The sequence below is a fragment of the Macaca nemestrina genome, chromosome 20, assembly GCF_043159975.1.
Source record: "Macaca nemestrina isolate mMacNem1 chromosome 20, mMacNem.hap1, whole genome shotgun sequence".
Classification (NCBI taxonomy): Eukaryota; Metazoa; Chordata; class Mammalia; order Primates; family Cercopithecidae; genus Macaca; species Macaca nemestrina.
The window spans coordinates 60,034,105-60,051,708 of NC_092144.1; the positions used below are offsets into that span (position 1 = coordinate 60,034,105).

General features: G+C 60.4%; 2 protein-coding genes across 5 annotated transcripts; one reads left to right on the forward strand and one right to left on the reverse strand.

Annotated features, from left to right (window-relative positions):
- Positions 1 to 1,354: 1,354 nt before the first annotated feature.
- LOC105497179 (PTOV1 extended AT-hook containing adaptor protein) lies at positions 1,355 to 10,718 on the forward strand. 2 transcript variants are annotated; one of them, XM_011768047.3, is made up of 13 exons: positions 1,355 to 1,689; positions 4,574 to 4,711; positions 4,819 to 4,901; positions 4,997 to 5,054; positions 5,138 to 5,245; positions 6,898 to 7,053; positions 7,612 to 7,701; positions 7,823 to 7,896; positions 7,975 to 8,032; positions 8,467 to 8,571; positions 9,958 to 10,155; positions 10,240 to 10,307; positions 10,592 to 10,718. In XM_011768047.3, exons 1-12 carry the CDS (start codon positions 1,519 to 1,521, stop codon positions 10,249 to 10,251), a joined length of 1,251 nt encoding a protein of 416 aa, XP_011766349.1. In that variant the 5' UTR covers positions 1,355 to 1,518; the 3' UTR covers positions 10,252 to 10,307; positions 10,592 to 10,718. The 2 variants fall into 2 exon arrangements, with proteins under 2 accessions (XP_011766349.1, XP_011766350.1); XM_011768048.3 differs by having other exon boundaries at positions 10,611 to 10,718.
- On the reverse strand, positions 6,898 to 17,199 carry PNK (polynucleotide kinase 3'-phosphatase). 3 transcript variants are annotated; one of them, XR_011617792.1, is made up of 17 exons: positions 17,049 to 17,199; positions 16,384 to 16,430; positions 15,077 to 15,376; positions 14,299 to 14,378; positions 14,154 to 14,211; positions 13,939 to 14,046; positions 13,642 to 13,713; positions 12,641 to 12,689; positions 12,489 to 12,559; positions 12,328 to 12,420; positions 12,130 to 12,226; positions 11,995 to 12,056; positions 11,726 to 11,835; positions 11,557 to 11,644; positions 11,377 to 11,438; positions 9,591 to 11,293; positions 6,898 to 9,500 (listed from the first exon to the last, which is right to left on the reverse strand). XR_011617792.1 is itself a non-coding variant. In XM_011768045.3 (16 exons), the coding sequence occupies exons 1-16, from the start codon at positions 17,197 to 17,199 to the stop codon at positions 11,176 to 11,178; spliced, it is 1,566 nt and encodes a 521-aa protein (XP_011766347.2). In that variant the 3' UTR covers positions 6,898 to 11,175. The 3 variants fall into 3 exon arrangements, 2 of the variants coding, with proteins under 2 accessions (XP_011766347.2, XP_011766348.2); XM_011768045.3 differs by having other exon boundaries at positions 6,898 to 11,293; XM_011768046.3 differs by lacking the exon at positions 17,049 to 17,199 and adding an exon at positions 16,734 to 17,024 and having other exon boundaries at positions 6,898 to 11,293.
- Positions 17,200 to 17,604: the final 405 nt, after the last annotated feature.

A 17,604-nucleotide genomic window follows, 5' to 3' on the forward strand; every position in this document is an offset into this window, starting at 1 on the left:
TTCTGCCATTTCACTGGCCACTCCTCGGTGTCGTTTGCTGGTTGCTTCTCATTGTCATGACTGTTAAAGGGATAAGTGTCCCAATCTCTTTGGGATCTTATCCAGTCTCCATTCAAATACTGATGACTCCCGAATTTCTCTCTGCAGGCTATGACATCAAAATCTACCTACATTGTTTAGTCAACATCCCAAACAGAAGTAGGGATTCCCTCCCTAACCTCCTACAGCTGTGTCTATTTCTCCTGTCTACCTTCACTCGGCTCCACCCACACTGGCTCCCTTTTATTCCTTCTACTTTCAGGATTTGTCTTTGCTGTTCTGTCCTCTTGGCACACTTTTCCAGCCATCTGGAATGGCAGGTTGCTCACAGGTCACTTTCTTGACTTCCCTTGCTTGCTAACTTTACCTCCCTACGGTCATATCCCATCGCCCTGTGGATATGTGCTAGTTAACACTTAGCACAGCCTGTGATTATGCCTCTCCCCAGTGGACCGTGGGGTCTGTGAGGGACCTGGTCTGATTCGGTCGTTGCCGTGCACAGAACTGGACAGGGTACTCGTAACAGACTTTTGTTGTTAAGAAAATCTAACCTTTGAGTAGTGGCTGCGTCAAGCATTTGATCCACATAACCACTCTAGGGTTAGATGTTACCCACGTTGAAGGAACAAAAATCGAGGGAAAAATCTTATACAACAACTAGTAAGCGGCTACGCAGTCATTTCATTTTAGCAGAGCGAATGAGCGAATCCACGGAAGGCCGGGGAGCGAGGCGAGTGGCTTGGAGTAGCCAGGGACGGCGGGCGGAGCCTGGGTGCTGGGACTAATGGGCGGAGCCTCCGTGGACCGCTGCCCCCCGCCAAGCCGCGCGGGGGCCGCTGGGAGTTGGAGTCCCCTGCCCACCTCGCCACGTCACCGCCTGCAAACCTTCAGCTCTCCCCTCAGGCTCGGGTGCAATCCGTACTCTCAGTGGGTTCCCTTTTAGTGGGTTCCCTTGTCCCCAGGCCCATTATTCTGTCCTCCTCTCTTCCCTTATGTCTTTTGGCGCGGTCTCCCGGCTCTGCGGGTCCAGGGCTCCGGATGAGGTCTCCCGCCGTCCCGACCCCGGCAAGGGGCCAGCTTGGTGTCGCCTTCGTTCTTCTGCCACCCCGTTTGTAGGGAATCCCGCTCCCGCCACGCCCCCTGAAGTTGTTGCTCGCGCGTCTTCCCAGGCCCTCCCCCGCGCCGGAACTACCCGCCCGACCGCCGAGCCCACACTCCGCTCCCGCCAGGGCCCCGCTCCCCCGCGCCGCTTTGGTACGCTCCGGCCACGCCCCCTCGGACGCGCTTGATACGCGCCGGGCTCCCCCACTCGCCTCAGTGGTTCGGCCGCCGCGACCCCACTCCGGCGGCGCGTCCACCGAGCTTGGTGCGGCTCAGCCCGTCTCCCCGAAGCCGCGCGCCCGCGCTCCTCAGTCGGTGGAGCCTGCAGCCCCCCTTGTGGCCCGCGGCAGCTCCCCGCCCGCTCGGCCCGCGCCCGCCATGGTCCGTCCGCGCCGTGCCCCGTACCGCTCCGGCGCCGGGGGCCCCCTCGGGGGTCGCGGCCGCCCCCCGCGGCCCCTCGTAGCGCGCGCTGTCCGCTCGCGCTCCTGGCCGGCCAGCCCCCGAGGCCCGCAGCCTCCGCGGATCCGGGCCCGCTCGGCCCCTCCCATGGTGAGCCCCCCGCCCTTTTTCCAGAGCCTTCCACGGCCCCGCCCCCCCAGCCCCTACCCCGGGCTCACGCCTTTGTCCGCGGCCCCCGCCGCTCCGGGGTGTCCCCTGTGGCCCGAAGGGTGGTGCCGCCCGGGGCCGGGTTCCCCCGTGGAGCCCCCGGTGGTTCGCGCCGCGCTCTCCCCTTTGTTGCGCGTTCGGGCCGGGGTGGGGGGGTGGGGGACGGGGGCGGGGCGGGCTCAAATTACTGCTGACTCTGCGGCCGGATTTAAACGCGGGTGGGGGGCGGCGGACAGGCGGCCAGCACGCGCGTTTGTTTTTCCCGATTGGAAAGTTGCTCTCTCCGGGCAGGAAACCTGGAAATGGGGGCGGGGGTTGGGGGACAGCGGCGAGGGAGGGGCCCGCGCTTTGTACCAGCGCCCCCAGATGTCGCACCCGTGGGCGTTCTCCCTGGGGCCCGCGCTGTGCCGGTGGAGTGCGCACCTAGAATGTGCGCCCGCGCCCAGATGTGGGATGCTTTGAAGGACTGCCGTGAGCTCAGACCTTAAACGTAAACATTCAGCTTCGCAGGTACTTTGGGCTGCACAGGCTTTCCCGGACCCAAAAGACGCACATGCTTTTCAGAAACCCTTAGTAAGGTTTACCTGGGGCTGTAAAACTGCACATCGCGACTTTGCACCGTGCACACGCTTGCCCCAATGTGAGATATCCCTTCCTTGAGTTCGCGCTCCAGTCCGCTTTTTAAATACACTCCCCAGCGGTGTGGATGGCACAGAGCTGTGGCAGCCCTACTGAAACCTTAAAACAGGCTTCCTGGGGTCATAAACATGGATACCCAGACTCAGATCACTTCCCAGAACTTAAACGTATCCCTTCACTCCACTGTCTTTGCCCCTTCCTGCAGCATTCGCATGTAGTCGTTCAAAAGTGCTTTCCGGGCCCTCAGACATGCAGCCCAAGGCTTTAAACCTCATTGTAGGTACTAGATGGGCTTCCCTGTGCAGTAGGGATGTCAGGCGCGCACAGTTTTGCACACACTTGCCAAGATGTGAGATTTCCTTTAGGTTGCACCTTACCCGTCGTTTTTAAATGTGATCGTCCCATCTTGATATGCTGCTCCTGCTGTGGAAGGTATCCCTGGGTTTTAGGCATGCATGCCTGCTCTTTACTATGGCTCCAGATCCCAGCGTCTTTTGAAGTCCTGAGTCAACCTGCCCTCCTAAACAAGCAGACATTAAGTATGTCGCTTGGGCCCTTAAGTGCGTTCGCCTGATTTTTACCCATCTTTGTGGCAGTAAATGCATACGTGTCACTGTATATGCGGACTTGTGTATGCAGTCTAGATATCCCAGGTCCCAGCGCCATAAACAACTTGTATGTTGCAAGTGTACCCTCATCTCTAAAGCCACCTCCAGCTGTGCGTTTTAATACATCTTCTCAGATGCTGGATGTCCGGTATGGTGCCTGAAGCCCCCGGGGCAACATCCACTCTTTGTCCAGCTCATTCTAACGCCAAGATACTCAGGTGTTTTTTCTGATCTTTTGATGATTGCCCAAAAGTCAGAATCACCTGCAAGGGTGGAGAGCAAGTTTGTTCAGGTGTCTCTTTTTAAGCGCTCACAAAGTAAGATTTTTTGTTTGCTAGTATTCTGGAAGGAAAGATCTCGTTGTGCTTCATAGAAAATTTGGAAAATACCTGTTTGTAATAAGACAAAAAGAAATCACCCTTATAATTTGTTTCCCCTGTCTGGAGGAGCCTACTATGGGGAAACTCTCGAGGGTTTCCTGCTGCCATGCTGTTTTCGAAGCTTTCCCTTGTTTGCTTTGAGATGTTTCTGGTTTTAAAAAATAATAAGTGAGGCCAGGTGCGGTGACCCACGCCTGTAATCCCAGCACTTTGGGAGGCCGAGGTGGGCGGATCACTTGAGGTCAGGAGTTCGAGACCAGCCTGGCCAACATGGTGCAACCCCGTCTCTACTAAAAAAAAAAAAAAAAAAAAAAAATAGCTGGGCATGATGGCGCGGCTTGCAGTGAGCGAGGTTGCAGTGAGCCGAGATCGCGCCACTGCACTTCAGCCTGGGAAACAAGAGTGAGACTCTGTCTCAAAAAAGTAATAGAAATAAAAAATAAAATAATGGGAGAGTGCCCTGTGAGTAGTATCTGCGGCTTTGCTTGGCTTTATTGCTAGACGCTTCTCCTGGTGTTCTACGTGTTTTGGTCTGTGAGGCTCCTCCAGGGGGTGGTGTCCCAGCTCTCTTCCACATGTTTCCCCCTTCTCCTCGCTGTCTTTCTCCTAGATGGTTCAGTCCCCTCTGTGTTTCTTGTCACCTCCTTCCTGTCTCCCTGGGGTCAGACTGATAAGGCCAGAGAGGGGGGCACTGGCAGCTAGAGGGAGGAGTTGAACTTCGGAGTGACTGGGAGCCTTAGGAGAGTTTCAGACAGGGCAAGCTAGTTGCGGGACAGACACAGCACAGGCCGGCTTGTGTCTGCGGAGGCTGCAAGGAAGCCCTGGGCCCAGCCTGGGGCACATGGAACGTCCTCCACAGCCGGCTTCTAACTTGGGTCTCAAGGAATCGATCAGGCACACAGCTGGGGCAAAGGCTGGAGGTGGGGCTGGCTGAAGGCTTCAGGACTCTGCTGGGCCAGTGTCAAGGTGACAGCAGGCTCTGGGAAGGAAGGGTCCTGAGGGGGGGCAGCGGGAAAGGACATGAGGACCAGCGTGTTGGGGTCCTGAGGGGTGAGCAGAGAAGTTTGGACATGGCCTGGTGGGCTTCCACCAGGGGATTTGGGTCCGAATATTGGGACATCCCCTCTGGGGTATGTGGGGACTGCCTGTCCCTGCAGCCCCAGCCTCAGTTTCCCACCTACCCCCCCCACTCCACTGCAGGAAGGCGCTCGGGTCTTCGGGGCGCTGGGTCCCATCAGTCCCTCCTCACCTGGGCTCACCCTCGGGGGTCTGGCCGTGAGCGAGCACCGACTCAGCAACAAGCTGTTGGCCTGGAGCGGCGTCCTTGAGTGGCAGGAGGTGAGTCCCTGTGGGGCTGCAGCTGGTCTCCAGGGTCTGGTCTTGTCCCCGCGGGGCCAGGCTGGGGCATCTAGGCTGTGCACAGTGACGCCCTCCTGCCCCCACAGAAGCGCAGACCCTACTCTGACTCCACTGCAAAGCTGAAGCGGACCCTGCCCTGCCAAGCCTATGTGAACCAAGGCGAGAACCTGTGAGTGCCGGGGCACAGCAGCCGGGGCGGTGGCAGGGGCGGTGGCTGTGGCCATGGGGATCGGGCAGCCCTTTCTGACCGGCTCTTTCCCATAGGGAGACCGACCAGTGGCCGCAGAAGCTGATCATGCAGCTGATTCCGCAGCAGCTGCTGGTGAGACCCGCCCCACCCGCCCCACCCACTCTGAGCACCCCCATGCCTGGCTGACGCAGCTGTCTGTCCCCTGTCCCCCCCAGACCACTCTGGGGCCCCTGTTCCGGAACTCCCAGTTGGCACAGTTCCACTTCACCAACAGAGACTGCGACTCGCTCAAGGGACTCTGCCGCATCATGGGCAACGGCTTTGTGAGTGGGGTGGGCTCGGGTGCGCGAGGGGGGGCAGGGGGCGGCTCCCTTGTAGCACTGTGCTGACAAGTACGGCTGGAGGCAGCGCCCTGCTCACAGCCCAGGCGGGGGCTGCGAGTCTCCCCTGGGGTCGACGGTAGCCCTCGTGGCCTCTCAGACCCTGTCTGGAAATGACTGACCCCAGGCACCCTCCATAGAGCACAGGGTGAAGGAACTCAGCCTGAGAGGTCTCCAGTTCCTGCATCTGTGCCCAGCTCTGAGGTGGCCCTTGGGGTGTGAGTGCACAGAGGGACCGGGGCCAGGAGTCTGTCGGGGACACACAGCGTATGGCAGGAACCTAGTAAATGGGTGTGCTAGACATAAGAGCCAGGAGGGAGTGGCGCATCGTGGCTTGGTATTCTGGTCTGTAAAATGGGCTAACAGGAGCCGTGCTTCCTAGGGCCACTGGGAGGCTGGAGGGAGGGAGTTTGTGTAGAGCGCTTGAGATGGTGACTTTAGTACCTAGTGAGTGCTCAGTGAACCTAGCTGGGGAGGCTGTTCAGGTGACTGGGATTCTGGGGCAGGGCAGGTCAGCAAGGGGGATGGGACTATGAAAGACGGCAGGTGCTGGAGAGGAGGCAGGGATGGGATGGGAGCGAGTCCTCTGCCCAGAGGACCTGGCTCTGGGACATTCTTAGTCCCTGTTCCCCTTTGGGACGGTCTGCCTCTACCCGGTTCCAGCTGCCGCTCTGAGGCGCACTGGGTTCCGCCTTGGCCTCCCTTCTCCCTCAGAGCACCAGGGGCAGACCAGGGCTTGTGCCTGGCATGAGGTCTCTTAGCTGACCCATCCCCCTTCACCCAGCACTGTTTGTTGAGGGCCTGCCATGTCCGGGCCCGAGTACCCAGTCTGTAGGGAAGGTGGGCATCCGCATTCGCCCCCCAGGCATGGCCCTGGGAGGGTGACTCTGCGTGGCTCCAGGGAGGCCAGGGACAGGGCCCTGAGCCAGGTGATCCCTGGACTGACACCGAGGTCGAAAGGTTAGGCTGGCAGTGTGTAGGGTACAGCACTGTGGAGGGTGGCCCAGTGTGGGGAGGGGACATGGGGTTCTGGAACGGGCCCACCACTTCAGACACCACAGCCAGACACATCTGTCAGGCTTAGTTCTCCCATGCCCCGTCCAAGAGGTACCAGTACTTTATCTGTTGAGCCTTTATGTGGCACCAAGTGTGTGCACTATTACCCCGTTTTACAGATGATGAAATAGAGGCCCAGAAACAGGAGGTGGCTGGTGTTAGGTCACACAGCTAGGAGGCAGCAGAGCGGTGGGGCGCTGCCTGTGCTCTTAACCCCCAGGCCAGGTCACCCCATCAGGCAGGCAGGAAGGCTGGCGGCAGGGGACGATGTGGGCAGGAGGTGATGCCTTCTCGGTGTTCTCACCACAGCCTGGGTGCCGGGCGCCACACTCCAACCTCAGCCATGGCAGGGTCGGAGGATGCCAATGGGTGCTGCACGGGCTCTCAGAGGCCCCTCACCTATGGCCGTGGCCTTGACTGTGGGGGCCTCTGTCCACCAATGACCTCCCTTCGTCCCCTACAGGTGGGGCAGTCCAGGGTGGTGGGGGCATGGCGGCCCCGGGCAGTGCCCACGGGGTCCTGACCCGCGGCCCCCACAGGCGGGTTGCATGCTGTTCCCCCACATCTCGCCCTGTGAGGTGCGCGTGCTCATGCTCCTGTACTCATCCAAGAAGAAGATCTTCATGGGCCTCATCCCCTACGACCAGAGCGGCTTCGTCAGCGCCATCCGGCAGGTCATCACCACCCGCAAGCAGGTGTGCCGCCGAGCACAGCCCCTCTGAGGACAGAGTGGAGTTAGGCCCCACTGCCCTGGATGGGCAGCCAGACTTGGTGTGGGCGGAGTGTGATGCGATGACTGGAGCAAGGAGCCGCAGGGGAGCCCAGAGGAGGCCGGGCGGGTTCCCATCAGGGCTCCACGGAAAAGCGGCCACCAGGTGGCTCTGAAGGGCCGGAGGGTGGGTCTTGGCGCAGCGGTGGGGAAGCCAGTGGAGTGGGGAGCTGGGCAGGGGTTGGAATCATCGTGAGGCTGGAAGGCCCTGCCTGGTGACCACGTGTTCTGGTCATGCCTTGCCAGTTGAGGCAGACTCTGCAGGTCCTGTGCACCAGGTGAGGGCCAGGACCTGTCTCAGGCTACTGGGGAGCCGTGGGGGGCTGTGAGCAGGTGAGGGGGCAGGGCCTGTTCCCCTGGGGCTAGAGAATGGACCCAGCTGGGGTCGACAGGCCAAGACTCGGAGGGAGGGACGGCAGACCCCAGGACAGACAGGTTTCCCAGGACCCAGGGCCCCTTCTTCCCACCCCCTTCCTTCCAACAGGCAGTGGGACCTGGTGGTGTCAACTCAGGCCCAGTCCAGATCGTCAACAACAAGTTTCTGGCATGGAGCGGCGTCATGGAGTGGCAGGAGGTGAGCCCTCGGCAGCCCGGGGACCTGGGACCCCCACATCCTCACGGACTGTGGCTGGGAGGGGACACTGGGGTTGGGGGTCTCCAGCCCTGAGGGCTCCTCTTTATCTCTCCCCCAAAAGCCCAGGCCTGAGCCCAACAGTCGGTCCAAGAGGTGGCTGCCGTCCCACGTCTACGTGAACCAGGGGGAGATCCTGTGAGTGCCGGGCTGGGGGCGGTGGCAGCGTCCAGGGGAGCTGGGGCCTCCTGACCCTCGTCCCCTCGTGCCCCACAGGAGGACCGAGCAGTGGCCAAGGAAGCTGTACATGCAGCTCATCCCGCAGCAGCTGCTGGTGAGGGACTGGGGCCGGGCTGTCAAGCCTGCAAGCAGTAGCCATTCCAGAGGGCGGGACTGGGGGCAAGAGCGCCTCCCTGGGTGGCCTGAGCTGGCTGTGAGGGAGTGGAGCTGAGGGTGCTGAAGGAGGGGCAGTGGGTAGGTCCTCAGGCCTGGTTCCAAGGGGTCCCAGGCACCCAGCCGGTGGCTGTGCAGGGACTGAGCGAGGCAGGGGCAGCCTCGATCTGGACCTGGGGAGCTGCCAAGGGGTCTGAGAGCGGCTTCCACAGCACTCCAGGATTAGGCTGGTTGACGGGTGGAGATGACAGTTTCCTGAGGTAAGGAGGACAGGGGAGCCTCAGTTTGGTCCTGGGCCTGGGGGACTCAGCAGGCTGGGAGCAGGAGGCCGTGGTTTGAGAAGCCAGAATCGGGGGTCCCCTCGCTTCCCCGCAGACCACCTTGGTGCCGCTGTTTCGGAACTCGCGCCTGGTCCAGTTCCACTTCACCAAGGACCTGGAGACACTGAAGAGCCTGTGCCGGATCATGGACAACGGCTTCGTGAGTGGCGCCAGCAAACGCTGGGGAGGGGCCGGCCAGGGCAGAGGGAGCCAGGGTAGAGTGAGGCAGGACCGCTCAAGGGGGGTGCACATGGGAGAGGAACAGAGCACCATGTCCTGGACAGCTGGGGGGAGAGGGTGGCTAGTGTGGGCGTGGCTCCTGAGGGCTCTGTGCTGTCCCCACGGCACTGGACGGGGGCACTGACCCCGGTTATGCAGGGGCCTGCCGCTCCTCTGCCACATCAGGACTGACTCAGCACCAGGTGCTGATGTCCCAAAGCACCAACTCCGTGCTCTCCGCTCCCCCGGGACAGGTGCCCTTGTCACTCCAGGTTTCCCGGGAGCTTGTGCCACATCCCAAAGGCCCATTGCTGGGCAGGGAGGGCTGTCTGTCCCCAGCAAGGTCCCAGAGTATCTGGTGATCATCTTATCTGGGGGAGTCTCGGCTGAGTCTTCTCTCTCTGGGGCTCAGTTTCTCCATCTGTGAGGTGGGGAGGGTTGGACTTTGGTGCTTCTGCGCCCTCTCCCCTGGTGTCCACCTTCCAGCTGGGCCATACTTAGGTAACATCTGTCCCGAAACTACCTTAAAATTACTTTTGCCTTAGTCTGAGTAAACTGTCCACAAAGCTGTTGGTGGGTGACGGGGCCTGGGTGTAGGTGTTTTTACATTAAAGCAATTGCAAGAGTTCCCTCAGGCCGGGCGCGGTGACTCATGTCTGTAATCCCAGCACTTTGGGAGGCCGAGGAGGGTGGATCACCTGAGGTCGGGAGTTCGAGACCAGCCTGGCCAACGTGGTGAAACCCTGTCTTTATTAAAAATACAAAAATTAGCTGGCCATGATGGCTACTCCGGAGGCTGAGTCACAAGAATGGCTTGAATCCAGGAGGTGGAGGTTGCAGTGAGCTGAGATCACGCCATTGCACTCCAGCCTGGGCAACAGGAATGAAACAGTCTCACACACACACACAAATAGTTTCCTCAGGGAAGTGCATAAAGACTCCATGTACCTCAGCCCTCACCTGTGCTGGGCCAGCTGCTGCCGATCCCTTGGGTTCCGGAGTTGAAGCCATGACCGGTTGGCTCAGGCGGCTGTGGTGAACTGGCCCCAGACACAGCCTGGCCTGCCCAGGAGCTCTGAAATGCAAGTTCTTGGGCCCTTCCCAAAAGAGCCTGTTGGCCTTTGACCCACCCATTGCTCTTGGCCACCGTGTCATCCTAATAAGGGGGCCCACCTCCGGGACGGGTGGGGAGGTGTGAGGACAGAGCAGTTAGGCTGTGTCTGGCTCATGGAGCCCACGGCGTGGTGCCATGGTTGGAGGGATGCTCGTCCTTTGGGCCTGAGTCCCTGTTGTGCTGTCTACTGACACCACGCCCTGTGCCCACCAGGCTGGCTGCGTGCACTTTTCCTACAAAGCATCATGTGAAATCCGTGTGCTTATGCTCCTGTATTCTTCGGAGAAGAAAATCTTCATCGGCCTCATCCCCCACGACCAGGGCAACTTTGTCAATGGCATCCGGCGTGTCATTGCCAACCAGCAGCAGGTCCTGCAGCGGAACCTGGAGCAGGAGCAGCAGCAACGAGGGGTGAGGCAGCCGGGCCCCAGGGCTGCTCAGCCTCCCCCCCACCCCTCCTGCCTGCTCACCACTGGCCTCTGATTCCTCCCACAGATGGGGGGGTAGTGGCCACCCCGGGCTGGGCCCCTCCAGAGTCACAGATGAGGCCCCGGCAGAGACTGGTGAGTGGTGACCCTGTCATGTACAGGAGGGACCCTGGGGCATGGGGGGGGGGGTGGGTGCGGTTGGGACAGAAGCAGGGCGACCTTGGCCTTGGGGCGACCAGAGCAGAGGGAGAGACGGCAGTCCTGGCAGTCCTGGGCTATCTGGGAAACTGTATCCCGGCTGCAGGGCCATGGGAGGTGCAGTGTCCAGGCCTGGGTGGGGCCGGGCCTCTGCCCACAGGGATGTGGGTCAGTGCTTGGGAGCTTGTGGCCAGCAGCCCCCACTGCACCCCTGCCCCCAGGTGACATGCTTCTGAACAGGGGTCCCTGGGGACTTCAACTGCCCAGCAACATGGAGGATGGTGTCCTGAGGCCTCCAAGGATGGTCCCCACCCCTCTACGTTTCCCTAATAAAGCCTTTTAAAAACCTGCCTGCCCCCTCTACTCACTGCCCCATGCCTGGCAGCCCCCTAGCCATAAGGTGGCCCAGCAGGCCTGGACAGCCTGCAAACTCACTGGCTCTCGGCTGCCCACACCCTCTTCCCCAGCAATCTCCAGATCCACAGGCCCTGGGTTCAAGTTCAGGGGTCACACCTGGCCTTGAGCGAGCCCCTGGGTTGGGGCTTGTGGGCTCACCAGCTGGCTCTCAGGCAGCCAGGCAGCGCCCTGCCCTGTGCGTTCCCCGGCTAATGTCTAACATGCCCATGCCAGGTCCCAGCAAAGCTGGAATCCCTTCTGTAATACCCCACCTTCTGTTACCGGAAAATGTCCCTAAAGCCTCCATCCATGTAAAAAACTGCCAGGCCTGGAGTCCCTCCTCCCAGCAAAATGCCGGCCAAGCTCAAGGAGAAAACAACATTTATTGTGGAGGGGAGCTGGGCGGGGCTCAGCCCTCGGAGAACTGGCAGTACAGCCGCTCCAGCCTCGGCTCCAGGCACAGCCGGAACGGGATCTCCAGGATGGCAGAGAAGCCTTCGGCCAGCGTCGGGGCCTCGAACTGCTTCCTGGCAGTGGTGGGAACAGTGAGGGACAGCCTGGCTCATGTGGCCCAGCCAGTGCCCCTCCCCCCTGCCGTCCCCAACAGTACCTGTAGCCATACATGACCATGTCTGATACGGGGATATGAGAGGAGTCCGTCATCTCTCGAAACTGGGGGGATATCAGAAGGGGCGAAAGGCCCAGGGGTCAGGGGAGGGAGGGGGCACCTGGGGGTGAGGAGGGGGGTCGGGGTGCATCCCCGGGGGGTGACCGGGCCTAGCGGGCTCACCCGGTTGTTGTGGCGCGCCTGCTCCAGAGTGGCGGTGAAGAAAAAGCAGCGGCAGGGAAAGCCCGCGGCTCGGGCGCACTGGACGTACCTGTGGGGGAAGGAGCTGCATGTGCAGGCCCCGCCCACCCCGCCGCAGGCCCCGCCCACCCTATCGCAGGCTCCCCGCTACCTGGCGCGGCTCGCGGAGTCCGGGTTTGTGTTGTCGATGGCGACCCGTTTCCCTTGCTTCAGGGCTGTCTCACACGCGGTCACACAGCGCTGCCAGGAGCCTAGCGTGTCCTGGGGACACGAGAGGTCACAAACGGATCCGGAGACCCGAGGGGAGAGAAGACCCAGAGCGGGGTCGGGGAGGCAGTGATGGAGGGAAGCCGCCCCAAACTAGTTGAGCGGTGGAGATGGGAACTGAATAGATTCGGGGCGGCCAAAGCCTAGTCATACCCTGTTCACATGGACGTATCCGGCCGACACGAGGTGCTTCTTGAGAAAGGTGGACTTCCCGGCTGTGTGGGGGGCAGTGTCGGTGGGTGGCCTAGGACCCCGGAGGGGCTCAGGGCACAGGGGCAGGGCACTCACCCCCAGGGAATCCCACGGCGACAACCACCTCCGGGCTGGAGCTCAGGAGGGCCCTGGACTCGGGGAGGCAGAGAGGTCCTGAGCGGGAGAGAGTCCTCTGCGAGGGGAGGGGCACACGCGTGAGACGCTGTCCCCGTCTCCGGGAGCCCTCCCGCTCCCACCCCCACCCCCACCCCCACCCCCACCCCAGGGCCTCACCGGGTCAAAGGCTGGGAGCTCAAAGCCGGCTGCTGGCCACTTCAGGAAGAACTCCTCAGGCGTGGCGAAGGGCAGGCCAAGGTTGAGGGCAAACTAGGGGTTGAGAACGGACATCAGACACAGGCCCGGCTCAGGCGCGGGGCAGCGGGCAGGGGCCTCACCAGGCGATCTGCGCAGGAGAAGTCTTTCTTCTTCCGCCCTGGGGACCAGTTGGCCGGGCGTCCGGCTGCGTCTGGAACACACGGGACACACTGTCCCCACCAGCTCGGAGGGAGGGGTCCCAGCCCACCCTCAGCAGTCTCCAGGCCCTTACCTCCCACAAAGATGCTGTCCCGGATGGAGATGGGCGCGCCCTCGTTGGCCTGCGGGAGATGGCAGTGAGGAGGCCCTTCCCATAACTGTTCCGCCGCAGCAGTAGCGGGTCCCTGGGGCTGCTTCGCCTGGTCTATGCCGCGCATCAGGCCTCATCCTCCAACTTTTCATGTCCCCACCATCCAGCCACTTTGCACCGTGCTCCTGGGCCCTGTGGTCTCCACGCAGCCCCCTCCCTCCAGGCCTCCCGGCTTCCGCCTCCGCCGGTTCCCCACGCGGCCACCAGAGGGCGCCGCTCTGCCTCAGCTCCAGCCTCCTGGGGGCCGGCGCCTCCCAGGCTCCCCCTCCCTCAGGGCAAAAGCGGGGCCCTCCCTGTGGCCCTGCCCTCTCCCCTCCCTCGCTTAGGGCCAGCCGCATGGGCCTCCTTGTCCCTAACTAGCCCAGGCTAGGGGCTGCCTCAGGGCCTTTGCACTTGCTGTCACTCCTGTGGGGGGGAACCACTTTCCCCAGGTGTCCACGTGGCTCCCTCCTTCCTCTGTCTTAGGCCTTTTCCTCGGATGTCACCTCCTCAGAGGCCATCCGTGCCCACCACAGCTGAAACGATGCCTGCTTTCTCCACCTCCCTCCCTCCCACTGTTTTACACGCCAGTCTGCCCATCCGCCCAGAGTCATGGCCCTCGCCGTGCGGGCCCCGCTGGAGCAGGCTGTCCCGCTCACCGCTATCTTCAGCTCAAGAACGTGCTAAACTTCAGAACAAATGCACACACAAACGAATGAAGGAAGGAATGAACAGCTTCTCTCTCTACTACTCTGATTTAGAAAGTTTAAGAGCATTGGTCTCGTAAACCAACATCTAAGATGTGACAGCAAAAAAACAGAAGGCAGGTCCGAGGGAGGACAGGAGGAGTAAGGAGGCCCGGACCTGGCCGGAGAGCGGGGAGCCCAGGAGTGAGGGGCTGGAGCGAGGAAAAGGAGGGAAGCCGGGCAGACTGCGAGACTCACCTGCTCCTGCAGATGATCCCACATGCCTGTCACTGGCTTCCGGTACAAGCCTGCGTGTGTGGCCACCAGCACCTGTGGATGGGAGGGGGCCACCAGCCTCAGCTCCTCCTCAAGCACCTACTGGATGCTACCCCAGCCCTCACCCAGCCAAGCAGAGCTACAGAATTTGTAGCTGATGATGGGTTCTTATCAGCATCACACCGCCTGAGGCCTCTGCCCCACTTATCCCGGAGTCTGAAGCCCTCTCTCCAGATCTCTGTGCCCCCACATAGCTCCCAGCCTCCCTTCCAGCCATACCTGGAAGGGGACCCCCAGCTTCTCCACCACAGCCTCCACCTTGGCCTTGAACTCTTCGGCTGGCAGCTTCCCGCGCCCGATGCTCATCTGGTTGGTGAAGATCACCAGCTGGGGAGCAGAGAGTGTCACGAGGCGCCTGCTCACCAGGACCTTGGTCTGACCTGAGGTCGGACCGCCACCTGCACGCGCCCACGCAGACAGGCGGCTGCACATACCTTGTAGCCCTCGGCTTCCAGCTCCCGGAGCTTACGCGGAATCTCTGGGTACAAGATCCTAGGGCAGGTAGGAAGCGGGAGGGGTGACCCGGGGCCAGAGGTGGACTCCAGGCCTCACTCACTCCCTTGTTTTGCCTCTTATCACCTCCAGTCACTGGGGCCAGTGGGAAAGACCTTCCCAGAGCGTGTGGTGATGAGGGTCCCGTCCAGATCAAAGCCAGCCACCTGGTGTCACCAAGGAAAGAGGAACAGCAGCACTGTGATACCTCTGACCCTCTCCACTCATAGGCTGACTCACATCAACCCTGCCATCTCACAGATGGGGAAAGCAAGTCACAGAACAGCTCCATGTCAAGCATCCGTGAGGCCTCGGAGTGCGGCCCGACATCTTAACCTTCCTGTCTCCTGTTCCTCCTCATGACCCCGGCCCCAGGATTACAGTCTTTAAAATGGGGGTTAATGTCTTACCCAGCCTCCTTCCTCCCCTGGCCTTCTCCACCTTGGTGGGCTGCTAATCGTGAAAATAAAAACAGGAGCAAAGCTTTGGGTGCTAACTGCATGTCAGGGACTATGCCACGTGCTTTTTATGGATTCAGCATCGTAGAGACGAGAGACATGGGACTCAGAATGTGGTGGTGAACAGCATTTGAACTCAAGTCTCTCTGGACCTAAAAAATACTCATCATAATAGCTCCTACTGAGACGGTCATGGTCATTGCTGATGACTGGGTGGTCACCGTGGGACATGCAGGAGCTGACATACATCATTTTCCCCACTGCTTACAACGAACCCTGCGTTTATCATTAGGCCCATTTCTCAGAAAAGTAAATAGAGGCTAAAAAGAAGTTGAGAGAGCACACAACAAACCTGGGATTGGGTCCCAGTCTGTGGCGGCTCCCTCAGCCCTCGGCGTAGTCCTCACCTTGCCCTGGGGTTTCACCCCAGCTGCGGTGAACACTAGCAGCTTCTCCAAGTTCTCCCAGCCGGGGTTTGACTTCCGCATACGCTTCTTGGGAGGCTCAGCATCTCTCTTCTCGTCTTGGGACACCGGAGGGGTGCCAGGTGGAGTATCTGGCTGGGATTCTGGTGTGCGGATCTCTTCCCAGCGCAGGGTCAGTGGGTGGAGGCCATTGACCAAATACAGTGTGTCTCCCACCCCCAGAGAGCCCTCCAACCCCGGCTTCAACTCCTGGGTCCCGGCAGTTGAGGGGTTAACTCCCAGCTGCAGAAAGAGGGAGGAGCTGAGACTGGCTCCGCCCCGACCGGGAGCCTCCTCCAATCAACTACCGAGCGGAAAGATCTGCCTTTCACCACTAATCAGATCCTTAGGCCTCACCGCTTAACGGTTAAGGGTTTTCAGCCTTATCCAATTCCTTCCTTCCTTCCTTCCTTCCTTCCTTCCTTCCTTCCTTCCTTCCGTCCTTCCTTTTCTTCCTTTCCCTTTCCTTCCTCCCTCCCTCCCTCCCTCCCTTTAGACAGAATCTTGTTTTGTCGCCCAGGCTGGAGTGCAGTGGTGCAATCTCGGCTCACTGCAACCTCTGCCTCCCGGGTTCAAACGATTCTCCTGCCTCAGCCACCCGAGTAGCTGGGATTACAGGCACCCGCCACCATGCCCGGCTAATTCTTGTATTTTTAGTAGAGATGGGTTTTCGCCATGTTGGCCAGGCTGGTCACAAACTCCTGATCTCAGGTGATTCGCCCGCCTAAGCCTTCCAAAGTGCTGGGATTACAGGCGTGAGCCACCGCGCCTGGCCTCCCTTGTCCAATTTCTAAGGGCTTGGACAGGTATCCACCCCACTGAAACAGGCAACACTTCTTTCTTTACTGGACACACCCCCTTATCTCCTAGCCATATTTTTTCCTTTTCTTTTTTGAGGCAGGTTCTCGCTGTCACCCAGGCTGAAGTACAGTGTGGTGATCACTGCTCACTGCACCCTAGACCTACTGGGCTCAAGGGATCCTCTCGATTAGCTGGAACTACAAGGACGCGCCACCATCCCCGCTAATTTTTTATAGAGACAGGTTTCACCATGTCGCTCAGGCTGGTCTCGAACTCCTGGGTTCAAGCGATCTGCCCGCCTCGGCCTCCCAAAGTGCTGGGATTACAGGCTTGAGCCACAACGCCCGGCCCCAATCAGATTTTCCTAATGTACCACTTCACTGATGGCTTGCAATTCCTCCCCAAATCCCATCCCCAGGCCTTGCTGCCCCTTGCAGAGGCACTGATACCTGTTTCACTGCCACGGTCCGGGTCTCAGGATCTGCGACCAGTTCCACTGAGGATAGGAGGGATGGAGTCAGGATTTGCATCCTTGTGTGATTGGTTCCCTCATTTCTGGGGAGTGTGGCCTGCTTCAGGCTATAGCATCCATTCCGGAGGGAGTCAGAGGCAGTTTATTTCTACACGGGATTGGCTCCTTGACATGTAGTAGCCAGATGGTGGCACTAGGATTGCCTGACACTGGTCTTTCCTTGTAAGGGACAGGGAAGTACTTTTCTCTATAGAATTGGTTTCCTCCTTTACAAAAAATGTGGCTAGATACAGGTCCGGGACTTGGCCTGTTACCATCCATCCCAACCTAGTGACATTTATTTTTCTCCATAGGATAATTTTTCTCTTGACAAGGGTCGTCGCCTGTTTCTGGATTTCCAGATGGCCTGAGTATCATCCGCGCAGTGAACATCCTCCCGAAATTGGCTCGATCCCCTCTCCCCCAAAGGATCTAGCTAATTCTAAATCAAGCACAAACTTTCTCTTCCTGTGAGCCCTACAGAGCACCTTCTGACTTCGGGGCTGCCGGCACCACGCAATCCCGCGTAGCAGCCAAGCGTCCCTCTGGATTGTTCTCACTTTTGCAACAGGCCACACCCCCTCCAGCTCAGGCCCCGCCCACCTTGAGTCCTGGAGCACTTCCGGTCCGTGACCTGGGTCAGGGGTCCCCTGCCCAGGACCAGGGCTTGCCCGTCCGAGGGCAGGAAGATGGGAGGCGCTCCCCCAGGGGGGCTCTCGAGCCACAAGCGGCCCGGGGCCTCCACCTCGCCCATCCTGGGTGCCAGCCTGGGGAGCAGGTAAACGGGCTTGAGTGGCGCACAGCTCCAGTTTGCTACAGGAAGTCCCACTTCCTCCCACCTCCACTAGAACTTTCCCCATCATTAACTGCTCCGGAAGTCCCACCCCCTCGCCTGCCGCGGGTCGCGCCGTTTCCCAGGCGACGACGCGTGCTCCATCCCCGCGAGTTGGAATTCCCATTTCCCAAGGCACAGGCAGATAGCCTCGCACATGCCCCCGCCCCGCCCTGTACTCACCCGGGACCGCTGCTCTGGCTCACGGCCACTTCCGACCAGGGAGGTCCTGCCCGAGGCGCCCCGCTTGCAACACGGCCGGCTGCGCTCAGTTCCTCGGCGGACGGAAATGACTCGTGCCCTCGAGGGGGGCGGGGCCTGGGTTCC

Excerpts from the sequence above, each read along its gene's own strand:
- LOC105497179 (XM_011768047.3), top strand. The coding sequence starts at position 1,519 with ATGGTCCGTCCGCGCCGTGCCCCGTACCGCTCCGGCGCCGGGGGCCCC. Across the intron at positions 5,055-5,137 it reads TGATTCCGCAGCAGCTGCTG|ACCACTCTGGGGCCCCTGTT; the intron begins GTGAGACCCGCC and ends TGTCCCCCCCAG. Across the intron at positions 7,897-7,974 it reads GTGAACCAGGGGGAGATCCT|GAGGACCGAGCAGTGGCCAA; the intron begins GTGAGTGCCGGG and ends CGTGCCCCACAG.
- PNK (XM_011768045.3), bottom strand. The coding sequence starts at position 17,199 with ATGGGCGAGGTGGAGGCCCCGGGCCGCTTGTGGCTCGAGAGCCCCCCT. Across the intron at positions 14,379-15,076 it reads GGGTGAAACCCCAGGGCAAG|GTGGCTGGCTTTGATCTGGA; the intron begins GTGAGGACTACG and ends TGGTGACACCAG. Across the intron at positions 11,439-11,556 it reads AGGCGCGCCACAACAACCGG|TTTCGAGAGATGACGGACTC; the intron begins GTGAGCCCGCTA and ends ATATCCCCCCAG.